This window comes from Eschrichtius robustus, chromosome 11 (genome assembly GCF_028021215.1).
Source record: "Eschrichtius robustus isolate mEscRob2 chromosome 11, mEscRob2.pri, whole genome shotgun sequence".
In the NCBI taxonomy this organism is placed as follows: Eukaryota; Metazoa; Chordata; class Mammalia; order Artiodactyla; family Eschrichtiidae; genus Eschrichtius; species Eschrichtius robustus.
The window spans coordinates 100,787,107-100,802,483 of NC_090834.1; the positions used below are offsets into that span (position 1 = coordinate 100,787,107).

At 42.3% G+C, this 15,377-nt stretch overlaps 1 protein-coding gene across 8 annotated transcripts in view; it reads right to left on the reverse strand.

The window, feature by feature from the left end:
• Positions 1–329: 329 nt before the first annotated feature.
• The window catches only part of AGBL2 (AGBL carboxypeptidase 2), a 41,087-nt gene continuing 26,039 nt past the window's right edge, over positions 330–15,377 (reverse strand). For 5 of the 8 annotated variants that reach the window (XM_068555633.1, XM_068555632.1, XM_068555629.1 and 2 more), the window contains 9 exons: positions 14,543–14,699; positions 12,381–12,507; positions 11,739–11,839; positions 10,553–10,683; positions 7,178–7,244; positions 5,315–5,440; positions 4,720–4,827; positions 2,623–2,706; positions 330–1,078 (listed from right to left, as the gene is read on the reverse strand). In XM_068555633.1, the coding sequence (XP_068411734.1) occupies positions 905–1,078; positions 2,623–2,706; positions 4,720–4,827; positions 5,315–5,440; positions 7,178–7,244; positions 10,553–10,683; positions 11,739–11,839; positions 12,381–12,507; positions 14,543–14,699 (1,075 nt within the window). In that variant the 3' untranslated portion in view covers positions 330–904. Of the gene's footprint in view, positions 1,079–2,622; positions 2,707–4,719; positions 4,828–5,314; positions 5,441–6,680; positions 6,831–7,177; positions 7,245–10,552; positions 10,684–11,738; positions 11,840–12,380; positions 12,508–14,542; positions 14,700–15,377 lie in introns of those variants that run through there. The other 3 variants (XM_068555631.1, XM_068555636.1, XM_068555637.1) reach the window with 3 other exon arrangements.

A 15,377-nucleotide genomic window follows, 5' to 3' on the forward strand; every position in this document is an offset into this window, starting at 1 on the left:
GACACAGACACTGGGATTATAATAAAATGTGTTGCCATTTGGTTCTAATCTCTAGTCATCTAGGTAGTGGTGGTGGCTGAAAGAGTTTAAAAGTGATGACAAAAAACGTACTAGGAAACTTTCAATCCAATGTGAAAGGAAGCAGGAAAAGTCAAAATAGGAGGCCTGGCATGAACTGGAGTGACCCTTGTGTAACATGACTCCAGCACGTTGACATGCAGGCTGTAGCCGGCAGACGGTGCTTGGTGCTTGCGAGGGATAGAAAATCTCAAATATCTATTCACACAAGATTATGCAGTTAACGAATCAAACGGAACAATTTGTGGGAGAGAAAGAATTTTAATCAATGGGTTAAAAAACTTACATAACCGGCTGAACACAATATATGCAACACTGACTTCCAGGTAATACATGAGTTGTTTTCTCTATGTGGGAACACCTCACCCTGAGCAAACCTGATATACCCCGGTCAGACTGATCATTCAACACTAGAAAGCTTTGACACAAGACTTTTAACATAGTAAACTCCCAGAATACGTTTAAAACAGAGTTTGCACTTTTAAAATTGATTTGCACATAATTTTAGAGAGAATATCTATTGGTTAAACTGAGGTATATCTGTGTTGTAGTTTCACGAGCACACACTTTGATTTCTGATAAGGGAAGCTTTTGGATACATCACAATAAAATTTCATTTTATGAAAAAATAATTTAATTTGTGAGGTATGCATCTTGAGAGCATGAACACAGTGTAAGCGCCTGGGGTGAGGACAGTGCATGATGAACACACAACACAGGATACCACAAATGAACGTAATTCCCTAGCATACAAATCCCTTCGTTACAAGATGTGTCTAACCCAAAACACAGCAAGGAAGCGCCTGTGTGGCATGGCCCCGGCACCCTATGGGTAGGTGTATATGTGCAAGGATGGGTATACCACCGCAGTCGTACGGCCTCCCTTTGTGGCAGGATATCTGTTCCTGGACCAGTTTGGCTTCGTATCTGGAGCTGGCTCTTGGCTGGGGTTTGTGTTTCTCTTTGGAGAGCATGATACTGTAAATCCTGGCTTCTCTCTCTGTGCAAACAAGACATAAAAGGTGAACCACTTGATGCTGCAATTCCTGAAGTTATAGTTAGGGTTGGTGCTGGTTTCGCAGGAGTCAGTGAGAAGTATTTGCGTTTCCCCTCAAATACCAAAGTAGCTGACGTTGTTACAGGGCAGGGGTCAATCAAGCATTTGTCCTAGTCCCTCAGATAGCCAAAGAACGGTCCATGGGCAATATTTTAATTGCCCTGAGAAGTTTAGGGACTGCGTTTTATAAGCTGTCTAGAAACATTACGCAAAGGAAGAGAAGAGCTTAATTTACAAGCTGGGAGACTGTCCCCTTTTTTACACTCTGCTTATCTGACCTGCCACGGAAGTTAAATGCCTACATCTCTGTTAAAGAAACATTAAATTAGAAATTTAAAGAAAATGAAGTAAAAGTAAAGGTTTGCATGGCATTCGTCTACTACATTGTGTTTAACTGAATCCCTAGTTACATGTTACAGCCTAACTCGCATGTTTCAGTGGTAGGATGTGGTTTTAGCCACCCACAGACATCTTGCAGAGGATGCTGTATGAGGAAAGAGGACGGTCATCACTTATCAGTGTGTCAGGACAGAATCCTCTTTGATTTGACTTTATCTACATCTCTCTTTTCACTGCTCTGTTTCTGTTATATCATGGTGGTTGGACTATCTACCTTGTTACCCCTCCTAGAGGATCACGGCCTTAAGGGAGGGCTCATGTCGTACAGTCTTCAAAGGGCCCCACACATAGTAGGTCCTCCATAAGATACTGACGGGTAAATGAGAGCATCATCCTGAGAATTCCCAAGCAGCAGACGTGGGAAGACGGCAGGGACTTCACCTTGAGAGGATCATCCATGCTATACCCAGTGCACCTACAGTAATCCAGTGGTCCTCAGTCTTTGCTCCACCCGGACACATGTGAGCAGCACTTTCCCACAGACACAATCAGGGCTATTTGAAACCACAGCTCACCAGCTGTTTCTTTACTTCTTTTTCCTCCCTCTCAGGAGAGAATATGCAAGTGCAAATGAGCAAGAGAGATGTTATTATAGGGATAAATATGAATTCGTTCTAACTTATTATTTTAAAAAAGCAAAACGTTCACAAACCTCGGTACCGAACGATCACTGTAACAATGGATGTGAAACACCCCTCACAACTGATGGTGGCACCCCGGTTTGTTAACACCTCCTAGGGTTGAGAATCACTGCGTTCACCATCACTTTCTACCTGAAATGTTGCCATGGATTTACAAAATAATAGCTGCCTAACAAATGTTCATTGAAATGAAACTAAATTCTCCGTGGCAAGCTTTCAGCCCTGGCTGGGCTTCCTCCGTCCTGCAGTACTTTGTGGGCTATGCCCCTGGCTGGTCAGGTGTTTTGTAGCCTGAGAGTGCAAACGACGTTAGATGTTCACCTCAGCAGAACAAATCCAAGGAGGTGATACTGTGTGGATTGCAGGTCACCACCCCTCCAAATCACATAATACATTTGAAAAATAAATTAATTGCTGGCATATATATACATATATTAGGTGAAATACCTGCATTCTCTCTTTATTCTTAGTCAAAATCAAGGTGGTCATTTTTGATGGGCCCAGGGAGGTGCCTTTGTCTCTTCCATTTAACTAAAATAAATGAACACATTCTCACTAAATTTTCCACTTGGACAAGTGTGATTATATAAAACACACAGAGTATTTTTTATTCACGCATGTTGATTCATTATGATACTCTAACATGAAAAGAAAGGCAGAACACAAACAAATAGTAATTTGAAGAAAAGAAGGAAATTAATACTTATTGAATGCCTACCATATGCCACGTACTTCACACATGGTTTCACATCAAATATTCTCAACAACCTTATGTGTAGATATTATTACCCCAACATTTTAGATGCAGCAACTGAGCCCCTGGGTGGTTAAGTAACTCACGGAAAACTACATAGTGGGGATGGAATTTGAACTCAAGACAGACCCCATAGCTTGTGCTCTTGCCATGATTACACTAGACACCGAATGGCCCTCAATACTGGACAGAGATGGCTGTGCTTGGTGCGGGCTCCTCTGTGTAATGCTGTGGGACCTTATTCTACCATTCTTAACCACAGGGCAGCATTCCACACGAGGAGGGCCTCATACACCCTATTTGGCTACTATTGTACCCAAACCTATTTTTATACATAAAAGAACCAAGGATTTTATAGCCACACTCCAAAGTACTAAAAGTTGGGTGAATTTGTCTCCTCTGTTTCCTACTGCATCCTACTCTGTATGTAACTCCCTGCTTATTTGTTAAAATACCCAGCAGACCCTAAGGTCCCTGAGGCAGGGATAGTGTTTTGTTCACTGTTGCACTCCCAGCATCCAGTAGACGGCCTGGCATGTAGTAGTTACACAATACAATTTGCTGAATGGATGGATGGATGGTAAAGCAGCCCGCTCTTATGTTTTGGGTATAAAATCACAATTCACCAACATGTGATATCAGACTTCAGTGGTGTCTAATCCAAAGCAGTGTCAGTGTCCCCACCAATTTTAATGTCCCCCTGCTCCTAGTGGCACTGACAGTGAGAGTGACAGAGGGCTATTGCACTCTTCACCCTCTGAGAGAGACGTACTAATTGGAAAAATCAGAGAATCTGTGTGACAAAAAGTCAAGAACGGAACAGAATAGGGAGCCCAGAAATAAACTCATGCATATATAGTCAATTAATTTTCAACAAAGGAGCCAAAAATAACCAGTGGGGAAAAGATTGTATCCTTAATAAATGGTGCTAGGAAAACTAGATATCCACATGCAAAAGAATTCAACTGTACCCCATCTTATACCATACACAAAAGTCAACCCAAAATGGATTAAAAAGTTAAATTCAAGATCCCAAACTGTAAAACTTTTAGAAGAAAACATAGGGGGTAAAGTCCTTGACACTGGCAATGATTTTTTGGATTTGACATCAAAAGCAAAGACAATAAAAGCAAAAATAAACAAGCGAGACTAAAACTGAAAAGCTTCTGCACAACAAAGGAAACAATCAATAAAATGAAAAGATAACCTATCGAATGGGAGAAAATACTTGCAAACAACATAATTCAGCCTTAAAAAGGAAGGAAATCCTGCCATTTGCAACAAAATATATTCACATGGGTGGAGGGCATTATGCTAAGTGAAATGAGCCAAAGACAAATGCTTCATGGTATCACTTATATGTGGAATCTAAAAAAAAAAAATCAAACTCATAGAAACAGAGAGTAGAATGGTGGTTGCCAGGTACTTGGGATTGGGGAAAATAGGGAGAGGGTGGTAAAAGGATACAAACTTTCAGTTATAAAATGAATGAGGTGTGAAGATTATCATGTATAGCATGGTACCTGTAGCTGATAGTACTGTGTTGTATAATTTAAATTTGCTAACAGAACAGAGTAGGACTTAAAGACTTCTCAGAAAAAAAAAAAAAAAAGTGACTATTTATTTGAGGTGAAGGATGTGTTAATTAACTAAACAGTGACAATCCTTTCTCAATGTATATATATATATCAAATCATCATGTTGTACACTTTAAACATATTACCAAAAAAAAGGTTTTAATAAATTTTCCATGAGTGAGTGAAGAAAAAAAAGTCAAGCAAAAATACTACCTCATTCAACCTTGGTTTTTCATTTTTCATCATTGAAGAACTGGTATTCTCTGAATTTTTGAAAAAAGCAGGCTGCTTTTGCAGAGTAGAAGCAAACCCTGCCCCTTCCTAGAAGGATTGCAAAGAGAATATTTTTCAGTTGCTCTATTATAATTAATCTACTCATAACTGACCCAATTCACCCAAGAGTAAAACTCCCACCTCTGAAAGCATTTTCATCTTTAGAAAGCAGGGGGTATGGTGTGGGTGTGGCAGCTAGGAAGGAGGTATCCCAGTGTCCTTAGCCTGGACCAAGCCTGAATTCTCAGCCACCCGGCAACTCTGGCCTAGTTCTAGCCACCACTTTTCCATTACCACCTCCTTCCTCTGGAAATCCAGACTTGCTATGCTAGAGTGTAGTGGAGGATTAGTGGGCTAAGCTGAAATCTGCTTAGGGATATCCAGAGGACCCATGGAAGAGTTCTGAAATCCAAATAGAAAACTTCCCCCTGCCCCATTTCCCTTTCTGGTTTAGAGTAAACCTTAACTCTTTGTCCTGCTCCCTCTGTTGAAAACTCTAACTGGACAGTAGAAGTAGGCAGCAGAGCTTTCTTACTGCGGCATCTTCTGTTAACTTTGACTCCTGCATCAAATTACTTTTCTGATACTGTTTATTTCGCTGTTTCCTAGACTGAAGTGGCTTCCTTTTTTTCTTCTTATACATCTTCTTCTTCTGATTCAACTATTCCAGAAAGTACAGAGAAATTAGCCATTGAGCATTCCAGAGGTACGCCCACCCACATGTAGCACTCTTTTCACACAACACTCAAGACACAATGGCTAACCCAGTATGTGTGCCCTCACAGTGTTGAACTGTTGTTGGTTTGGAGAATCAAAAAACAGTTCAGTTACCTCATTACCAGAGACCCCTCCCCACTTAACACCGCCCAAATCCCCCTATTATAGATACACTGCCAAAGGGGCACCTATACCAATAACCAAATATCTGTGATATAAAACGGGAAAGCACATTACTTGTGGCAATATTGGCAGGTACAGATAATACTGATTATTAGATGTGTGCTTAATAGATACAGTTTGGTTGTTACCATAGGGTGGCTTTAATAATTAAGCAAATGAAGCTCAGGACTAGTTTTCCAGGCACCTATGGAGTGGTGAAGCTTATACTGATGCTGCTGTAAGTCCAGCTGAAGAAACTGTGGGGTCCAGTCTGATACGGCTGGCTCCTTCTGACACAGCCTTAAACCCACCCTACGATGAAGATACTTCTTAATGCAACTAGGAAATCAGCTGCATAGTGAACCACAACAAACATTTTGCTGTTTCTAAAGCTCTTATACCATCTATGTAAAAAACAAGTCTGTTAATAGACGGGGCAGAAGAAAAATTACTTAATATATGGAAATATAAAAAAACTACCTAACACCATGTAAACAAAGAAACGCTTTTTAAAAAGTATGGGTCATTTGTGGGACTCCCCTGGTGGCGCAGTGGTTAACAATTTGCCTCCCAGTGCAGGGGACACAGGTTTGAGCCCTGGTCTGGGAAGATCCTACATGCCATGGAGCAACTAAGCCCGTGTGCCACGACTACTGTGCTCTAGAGCCCGTGAGCCACAACTACTGAGCCTGCGTGCCACAACTGCTGAAGCCCGTGTGCCTAGAGCCCGTGCTGTACAACAAGAGAAGCCACCGTAATGAGAAGCCCACGCACCGCAACGAAGAGGAACCCCCACTCGCCGCAACTAGAGAAAAGCCCCCGCGCAGCAACGAAGACCCAATGCAGCCAAAAATAAATAAATAAATTTATTAAAATAAAAAAGTATGGGTCATTTTTTAAAAATTGATTTATATTTTATTTATTTATTTTTGGTTGCGTTGGGTCTTCGTTGCTGCGTGCGCGCAGGCTTTCTCTAGTTGTGGCGAGCGGGGGTTACTCTTCCTTGCGGTGCATGGGCTTCTCATTGCGGTGGCTTCTCTTGTTGCGCAGCGCGGGCTCTAGGCAGCGGGCTTCAGTAGTTGTGGCACGCGGGCTCAGTAGTTGTGGTGCAGGGGCTTAGTTGCTCCGCAGCATACGGGATCTTCCCGGACCAGTGATCGAACCCGTGTCCCCTGCATTGGCAGGCAGATTCTTAACCACGGCGCCACCAGGGAAATTCTGGGTCATTTTTAACAACCTCTATCTCTTAACATGGGTTTCACTTTTAGTTAAACTTTTTTTCCCCATTTTTAATTAATTTTGGAATAAATATGGAGTTCTCGCATGTTTCCCCCCAGATTTAAAAAAGAAAGTTATAAAGGACAAAATGAAAGACTCCAGGGCAGGGTAACCAGTTAGGATGCTACTGCTGTATTTTCTGCAGATCTTGGGATAGTTGAAAATTCTTCCAAATTATCCAGTAGTGTCATGCTTTTTTCAGGCTGCTACTTTCTGGGTGCAAGAGTCTCTATAATCTTACCTCATCTGCTGTGTTCAGTAGGTGAACGGGGAGACCATCTGAGAGGGAGCTGTCAGAACCACTGGTGCTGTTTCCAAAAGGAAAGGAAAAAGGGAAATACCTGTTATTAATGTCTAGGATGTAAAACACTTAGCAGACCAGCAGCATGGGATTAGGACACCTAGTCTGCTATTTGCCCACATTGTCTGCGTTTCAATTAGTAAGAATTCTTGATAAGCATATCCATTCGTTCATTCTGAACACCTACTGTATGCCAGGCAGTGCACAGGAAACAGAGATGAACCATGTGGCAAAATAAACGCTGGCCGGATGGGCAAAGCTGCCCTTGGCAGTGATTGTGAGAGACTGTAGGATTCTTAATGAGCAGCCCTGGAGAACAGCAGGGGACTGGGATTTGTTTGAAAGTAGGGGCTTTGTCTCGTTCATACCTGTCTAGCCACTACCAGTTCAGAGAGCAAGGATCTGACTAGGTACTCTTCAAAAATGTGTTGAATATGCAAATAGATATATTTAATAATAAAGAATCTGTAGGTCAGAGATTAGGAGCATTACTTTTATCACTCCCATTCCCCCTTCAAAAGTTTTGGATGCACATCTAGATTGATCTAAAGTCCTCCCCACAAACTGTCCCCTCCCCTTTTCTTCAAAGGCTAGGAGGAATGAAGACACAGATAATCCATTCTTTCTTCCTTCATCATGTCCTTTGCTTCTGTGTCACATTATGTTTTCCCCTTTCCTGGGGTGTGGTTGGCTAGAACTGAAAGCTGCGCTCTATGACACGTCCTCCATGTATAAAAAAATGTCTTAGGCACAAAACTCAAATCTCCTGGGAAAAGACAGCATTTCAAACCATTCTTTTGCTCAGCACTTTCATTCTGTTCATGCCCCCCTCCCTCCCATCAGTGCACAATGAGGAGCCCTACAGCAGGGCAGCGGGAAGAAAGCCCTCTCTTCTCTGATCTAATTCCCTGTTCTCACAAGGCTTTTCCAGTCTGAGGAGTAGCCTTTGAGGCCACTAGATAATAGCCTCTGAAGTCCCTTTCAGAGGTAATAGAAAACTTTAACAAATGGGATAAAAAGCATTAGATGCAGTATGCCCCAGAAGATGTCGAAAATCATGTATGTGCACACAGACAGAGCAACTCAAACTGGGCTTGCACACACAGTCTGCTTTTCTGTGTAATCGTGTGAATGGATAGGAGGAGCCCCAATGGAGGCTGGTGCAGAGGTTGGCAGATTGGTTTCAATAATTCTTAACTAAGTGCCTCAGAGTATCCCTGCTGAGCCTGTCAGAATGCAGTCAGGATGCTTCTGAGTTGGTCCCCCTGGGCCCTATATGTATGACTTGATAGGCAGGGGGCATTTTGTTTTTGAGGCTGAAAGTGAAGAGGGTTTGATGCAGTGGTCCTGGAGAGTTAGGCAAAGGATTCTGGGAGAGTGGAAGAGGCGACGTGGTGAATGGGACACCCTACCTGGGCTGATGGTCTGGTTTAAGGTTCCTAAAGAGACATTTGGGAGACTCAGCCAGCAGAACTACTTTAGGACCCAGAATCAATGTGCTACGTAGAGTGGGTGGGCGAGCCATCCGCTTCCCACTTTCTACCACAGACTACAGTGCAGTCTCTAGCAGAAGGCCGCCATGCCCTGCCCAGAAACCTTCTGACTGAGGACAGCTGGGGCAGTAAGCTCGAGTAGGAGGTGTTCTGGCACACCTGTGAAATAACCACCCCCTACCTGGGGGCTTCCTAAAATAGCTGTGGAGACTATTAGAGTGGGCCCGAGATCCTACATACTAAGTGAATTCAACAAATATTTATTGAGCTCTCCCTATGTGCCAGGTACTGTTCTAAGTAAATGAGATACAGAGATGAACAAAACAAAGATCTCTGACCTTGTGGAACGTACATCCTAGTGGGGGAGACAGGCAATAAATAATAGACACAACAAAGACATAAGTGATATAGAATGACAAATGATACAAAAGGTGGTAAAATGCTATGGAAAAAAGCAGAGCATGTACAGGGGATGAGGAATGGCAGGAGGGTGAAGGCAGGGGAGCAAGTTGCAATATTAGAGTAATGAGGGTAGGCCACACTGAAAAAGCTGACGTTTAAGCAAAGACTTGAAGGCGGTGAAGGAATTAGCATTGTGAATATCTGGGGGAGAGCAGTTGGAACTGCCAGTGCAAGGGCCCTGAGGTAGGAGAGGGCCTGACCAGTCTGAGGTAGAGAGGGGAGGCCAGTGTAGCTGTAGCAGTATGTGAGAGGGTGAGGGTGGAGGTCACAGAGGTAGCAGATGGCTAGATCCTATAGCCTTGTAGGCCACTGTAGGGTCCTTGACTTTGTATCTGAGTGAAGTGGTGGAGCCACTGAGGTGTTTTAAACAGAGGAATGACACGATCTGATTTACTTTAAAAGAATCACTCTCCTGGTTTTCTTTTGGCCTTGCTGGTCCCTTCCTAGTCTTATCCGCTGGCTCTTCACTGTCTCTTTAACCTCTTATAGCTATGGTACCCAGCTCAGACTCAGACCTCTTCTCTACTCTACCTGCACTTACTCCCTTGGGATATCTGCCACACTTAAGGTTTAAATATCATCTATCCATGATGACTCTCTCCATCAGACCTCTCTACACTGAACTCCAGACTCATATATCCAACTACTTATTCCACATCTCCATTTAGACATCTACTAGACATCTCAAACTGAACATGCCCAACACTAGGTTCCTGATCTTCATCACCCCCCTAACCTTCTCCACCCACTTCATCTTCCCCAGCTCAGTTAAAGGCAACTCCATCCAACCAATTATAGAGTCATTCTCTGTTTCTCTCATGCCCGATATCCAATCCATAAGCAAATCTTAATGTCTGAAACTTCAAAATATATCTAGAATCCAACCAATTCCCACAACCCCAAACACTGCTACACCCCTAAGCACCATCACCCTTCTTCTGTATTATTGCAAGAGTCTCCTAATGAGTGTCCTGCTTAGACCTTTCCTCTTTACAATCTCTCTTCCACATAGCAGCCCCAGTAAAACCTAAGTCAGGTCACGATACTTGCGTACTTAAAACCTTCCAAAGGCTTTCCATCTCCCTTGAAGTAAAAGACAAAGGCTTCACAATTGCCTACGAGGCCCTACACAAACTGCCTGCCCATCTCTCTAACCCTCTCTAGAGCCTAGAAAAGAGGCTGTCAAAGATCAGGCACTCAATACATAGTTGTTGAATGAAGTGCATTCAAGTGTGCCGTGATTTATTCAATATTTTGCACCTGAGGTTCAAAACCAACAAAACAACAGAGCAGGCAAGACAACTAAAAAAAAAAAAAAAATAGAACCCCTATGGTTTTTCTTTGAAATGAAGTTTGTTACCTGGATTCAATGTCAGACAAAGAGATGTCACTCCAGCTTCCTTCTAAATCCATATCTTGTCCAAGTTCTTTGAATTTCTTATGGATCTCCTGTTGTAAGAGCTCTTTAAGCTCTGCTAGACACTGCATGAACTATGGAAGTGAAAAAAAGAACTATTTTTGATTATTCATTTAGTTATTCATCAGATATTTACTAAGTATACGCTGAAAGGCACTTTATTTATTGCTGGGGACATAAAGATGAGTAAGCTGTAACCTCTGCTACTAAGGACATGTGAACAACAAGTTACATGAGCTGTAGGAACAGAGAGAAGCATTTTTTGGGCAGAATATCAGTGAACACTGCTTTAGTCACTTTTCCCTGGCTAAAGCCAATGATAAACTTCTTGAACAATGCAAAGGTCAGATTTATTTTATTTTTTTGAGTAGCAAGGTAGGGAAAGTTAGAATGGGGTTGTTCAGAATTTGGCCTATGGCAAATCTGATTTAACAGGCCCTATGTTGAGGTCAAAGTGTCTTTTAAGTACTTTTTAATTGAACAGTTGCATCCAGAGTGGTGCATGTCATGTGTTCCCAGGGCCGACATTTCAGAGGGGGTATGAGAAACGAGTTAGAGACCGTGAGTACAGGCTCCCTTTTAAGAAGGCGAGTGGTGATGGGAAATAGAAATAATCTCCTGGAGCAACAAGGCTAAAGGAAGCCTTTGTTTGTGATTTAGGATGGGGGCAGCTTGAGAACATCTGCAGTTGAGGGGAAGAAGAAAAGGAAAAATCTGAGGGCACAGAAAAGAGAGGAGGTAACTGAGGCAAGACCTCAGGGAGGCTACAGGGGAGGTTGGCAAGTGCTTGAAGGACAGGGGTAGTTTTGGAGAAGAGAAAGGACACCTGATTTTCTGAAATAGGAGGAAGGGAAGTAAGAATTGGTGCTGCCACAGCTAAGCCTAGAAGTGAGGGAGAGGTGTGCTGAAGGGGAGCTGGCACCATGGCCTCTGTGCTTGGGGAAGTATGAGGTCTTATTGTTTGCTGAGACTGCAGGCCGGGGGCTTTCTTATTTTCTTTGATTAGAAAGACTTCAGAAAAATATTAAGAGGAAAATAAAGATTGCCTGTAATCCCACTGGGCTGACTTCGGACCCATGTGAAAACGATCACAGTAACATCCCCATATTTCTTGAAACCCCATTTTTACCTTGGTTCTGTCAGGATCACAGAAATCCAGAAGGGTGTCACAGACATGATAACCCAGGGATTTTAGATCCTCAGGGGTAAAGTGAGTGTCTCTTTTATTGCCTGCGGAAAAAATCCATAACACTTCTTATTAAATCTTAATGAGCAAATGCAAATCTAATTTATGAATATCTCGTTAGAAACACCACCTATGATTCTAGAATATTACGCTTCTGGACAGGGTCTCTCTCCTTCTAGTTTTAGTTTGATTCAGGAGAATCTTTGACAATGAACAAGTTTACAATCACGATGGCTACAGTTACTGAGGCTTTACTCTGTGGTAGGCACTATGTCAAGTGTTTTACATGCACTACCTCATTAAGTAGTGCCTGTAATGCAGGTACTATTATTATTGCCAGTAAACGGAAATTCAAACCCAGACCTGCCTGATTTCCAGGGCCTGAGCAACCACTATGCTATACTGCCCCATCAGGTATTACATTTCACACTCATATTTTGGGTTCTCAAATTTAACATTAAGGCACACACAAGAAAATCTTCTAGGTCAATTATTTCCCCAACATTCAAGGAGATTTCATCTCCCCAGTGCTTTGCTTGGCGTCCCCTTGCCATGCTGGCTTATGATATACAAAAGAGAGCTTACCCAAGGTGGACCCACCAAAGGTAGACTCCATGGTATAGCTGTTTAGGATTCCCATCCGCCACATCACGACTCGTCCTGTTCCTTCTTTGCACTTTTGGACTTTAAAATTACAACTATGAAAAGAGAACTAAAGAGAAATCCAAGCCCTCTGTTAATCATAAATCGGCAAACGTTAAGATGTCTAAAATTCACTAATATGAATTTAAAAAATGGTTCCCTTGGGTTCTATATATTACTTCCTAACGTATGTTCCATAAAATACTAATTCTAAGAGATGTTAATAGATGTAACAGGAAAAAATGAGTTCTGTTGGTCAGGGAGAAGAAGGTTTAACAAGACTAAACAGGCCTCCTCTGCAGGACTTCTCAGAGCATTTAATATGTTGTGAACGGTGACCCTCCAAAGGGGAGAGAGTATACTCTGATTTTCATTGCCCATGAACCCTTCCTTTCCTTCTCCACCTTCCCCAGGGACATATTGCAGGACTAGGGTTCCTTGAAGGCCTGTTTGGGAATGCTGGCTTACTTTAGCATTCAAGGCACTAGCCAGCCTTTCAAAGATTTATTTTCTACCCCTCCCCAACTTGAACCCTTGGATCTAGTTGGAGTTATCCTCTATCTATGATTTGTGTATGCCTCACCCCTGCAATCTCTGCCTAGAACTCTCCTGCTCCTTAACACTAACGTTTCTGGCTTGGAGTTCAATATCCTCTACTGTCTTTCATGACCACCCCAATTCTCTTTCCTCACTTGGAGTTTGTAAACATATACTTCACAACTATCCCAACCTATCCCGTCCTGCTGAAAATGCTTTAGAGTTGGAAGGCGTCTCACTACCAGTGATTTCTGAATTGTGCTCTCTGAAATCCAGAGGTTCTACTGAGGAGCCCCAGGGCGCTCCTGCTGCAAGGACTGAGGAGGACACAGGACGGCAGGGTGCTGAGCCCTCCGCCCACTTCAACTAGCGCACCGCTGCTTTTCATTGTTTTAAACGCTAGGTTCCGGATGGGATTTCGTTTGAAGAAAAGAGATCCCTGGAAAAAACAGGAAGATTGAAAAAAGAAAAGGAAAAAGAAAGGAAAGAAGGGAGGGAGGGATAAAGGGCAGAAGGAAAAAAAGCTTCCTTTTTCTTTCTTCTTTGTTTTTACAGATAAGAGTAGCAGAGACAAAATATTTGTCCTATATCTTTATGTGAGAAAATCTACACTGTCATTTAAATACTTTTCTGAATCCAGCCTAATTTCTGCTTTCCAATGACAGTTACATTTTGTGAATCTATTTATGATGTTGAAAACCAGCTTCTAAATCAAAGCAGATACAACTGTCTCAGAGCTGTTACTCAGCCAACTATTAAAGACTTTTAAGTTGTTTTTATTAGCCCTTTAATATCTTGCAGTTATTTGTGATCTTGTATTACATAAATGTTTCTGTGGAGGCTCATATAATATTAGCATTTTGCTATTAGCAATATTAGCATTTGTCCTTCAGTCCCTTCTTCCAGTGCCAAACACAGGATGAAAGATGAGAGAGAATTCTACCTACTAAGAGTTTGAACTTGTGCCCAGAGCAATTAAAAAAATCATCTTTATTGAGATATAATTCACATACCATAAAATTCACACATTTAAACCACACAATTCAGTGATTTAAAGATATTCACAGAGTTGTGCGACCATTACCACAACCTAAGTTTAGAACATTTTCATCACCCCGAAAAGAAACCCAGTACCCCTCAGCAGTCACTCCCCATGCCATCCTCCCCCCACCAGCCCTAGGCAATCATTAAACCACTTTCTGTCTCTATAGATTTGCCTCTTCTGAACATTTCATAGAATGGAATCATATATGTGGCCTTTTGTGTCTAGCTTCTTTTACTTAGCATAATGTTTTCAAGGTTCATCCGTGTCCTAGCATACCAGTACTTAATTCTTCTTACTGCCAAGTAACATTCCATTGTGTGGATATACTACATTTTACTTATTTTTTCATTGGACACAGAGTAATTCTTAAAGCCACATGTTTCTAAATTCTTGAAGTCCAGGTAGCTGGGATTTACCCAAGATAATGGAGAGATAAAAGTGGCAAATCAAACACTGCAGATAGGAAGCAATGAGTTATCCTTCCCCCTTAGTCAATGGACAGAAAATTACCTTACCTGCTTACCTTATCTGGTGCATTTTTGCTTAACATTAAAGGAAAGACTCGCTCGTGAAGCCAGAACTTGCGATTGTTGTTATTACAGCCGTACAGGAAGATATTACTCTTACGGCTGTGGCCGTGGAAATCACAATACAAGAGAACCTCCCTTTCTTCAAGAAGTCTGTTGGGGGTGGGGGAGGCAAACAAAGAACTCAGTAGATATACAGAGCATGAGCATGATCAAGGATCCTTTGGATGTCTGTTGATACTTTCCCCCCTAAGAAAATTTCAGCCCCTAATGACCTTCAAAGGACCCTAGGCCCAACCTCAGCCCCTGCTGGAAACATGTCACCAGCACTCCTTGCCTCTGCCAGCCAGAGGAACTTGATGGAAAAGGGGATGTGGAAAGGGGAGATGGGTGGGCCTTGAGTAAGCTGACAAGAAAGAGGAGAAAATCTACTAAAGGAAAGCCCACTCTGGTGCAGAACTGTGGAAAGATAGAGAGAGGTAGAGAGGGGAAAGAACCAAAGAAAGCCTTGGTTTCTGACATTCCAGGGTTAGTTCCTTTAAGACTCAGCTCTTCTTTGTTTCCTGATTACCAGGACACCTATTCAGTCCTCCAAACACTTTCTCCATGATGATGATGGTGGTAACAATAATGCCCCACATTTACAACGTGCAGGGTACTGTGCTAAATAGATTACATGGATTATCTCATTGAATCCTCACAGTAACCACCCAGCACAGGTATTATTATCCCCATTCTACAGATAAGAAAGCTGAAGCACAGAGAGGTTAAATCACTTCCATGGTCACAGAACCAGCCAGTAGTAAAACCAGGTCTCAAACCCAGGCCTGC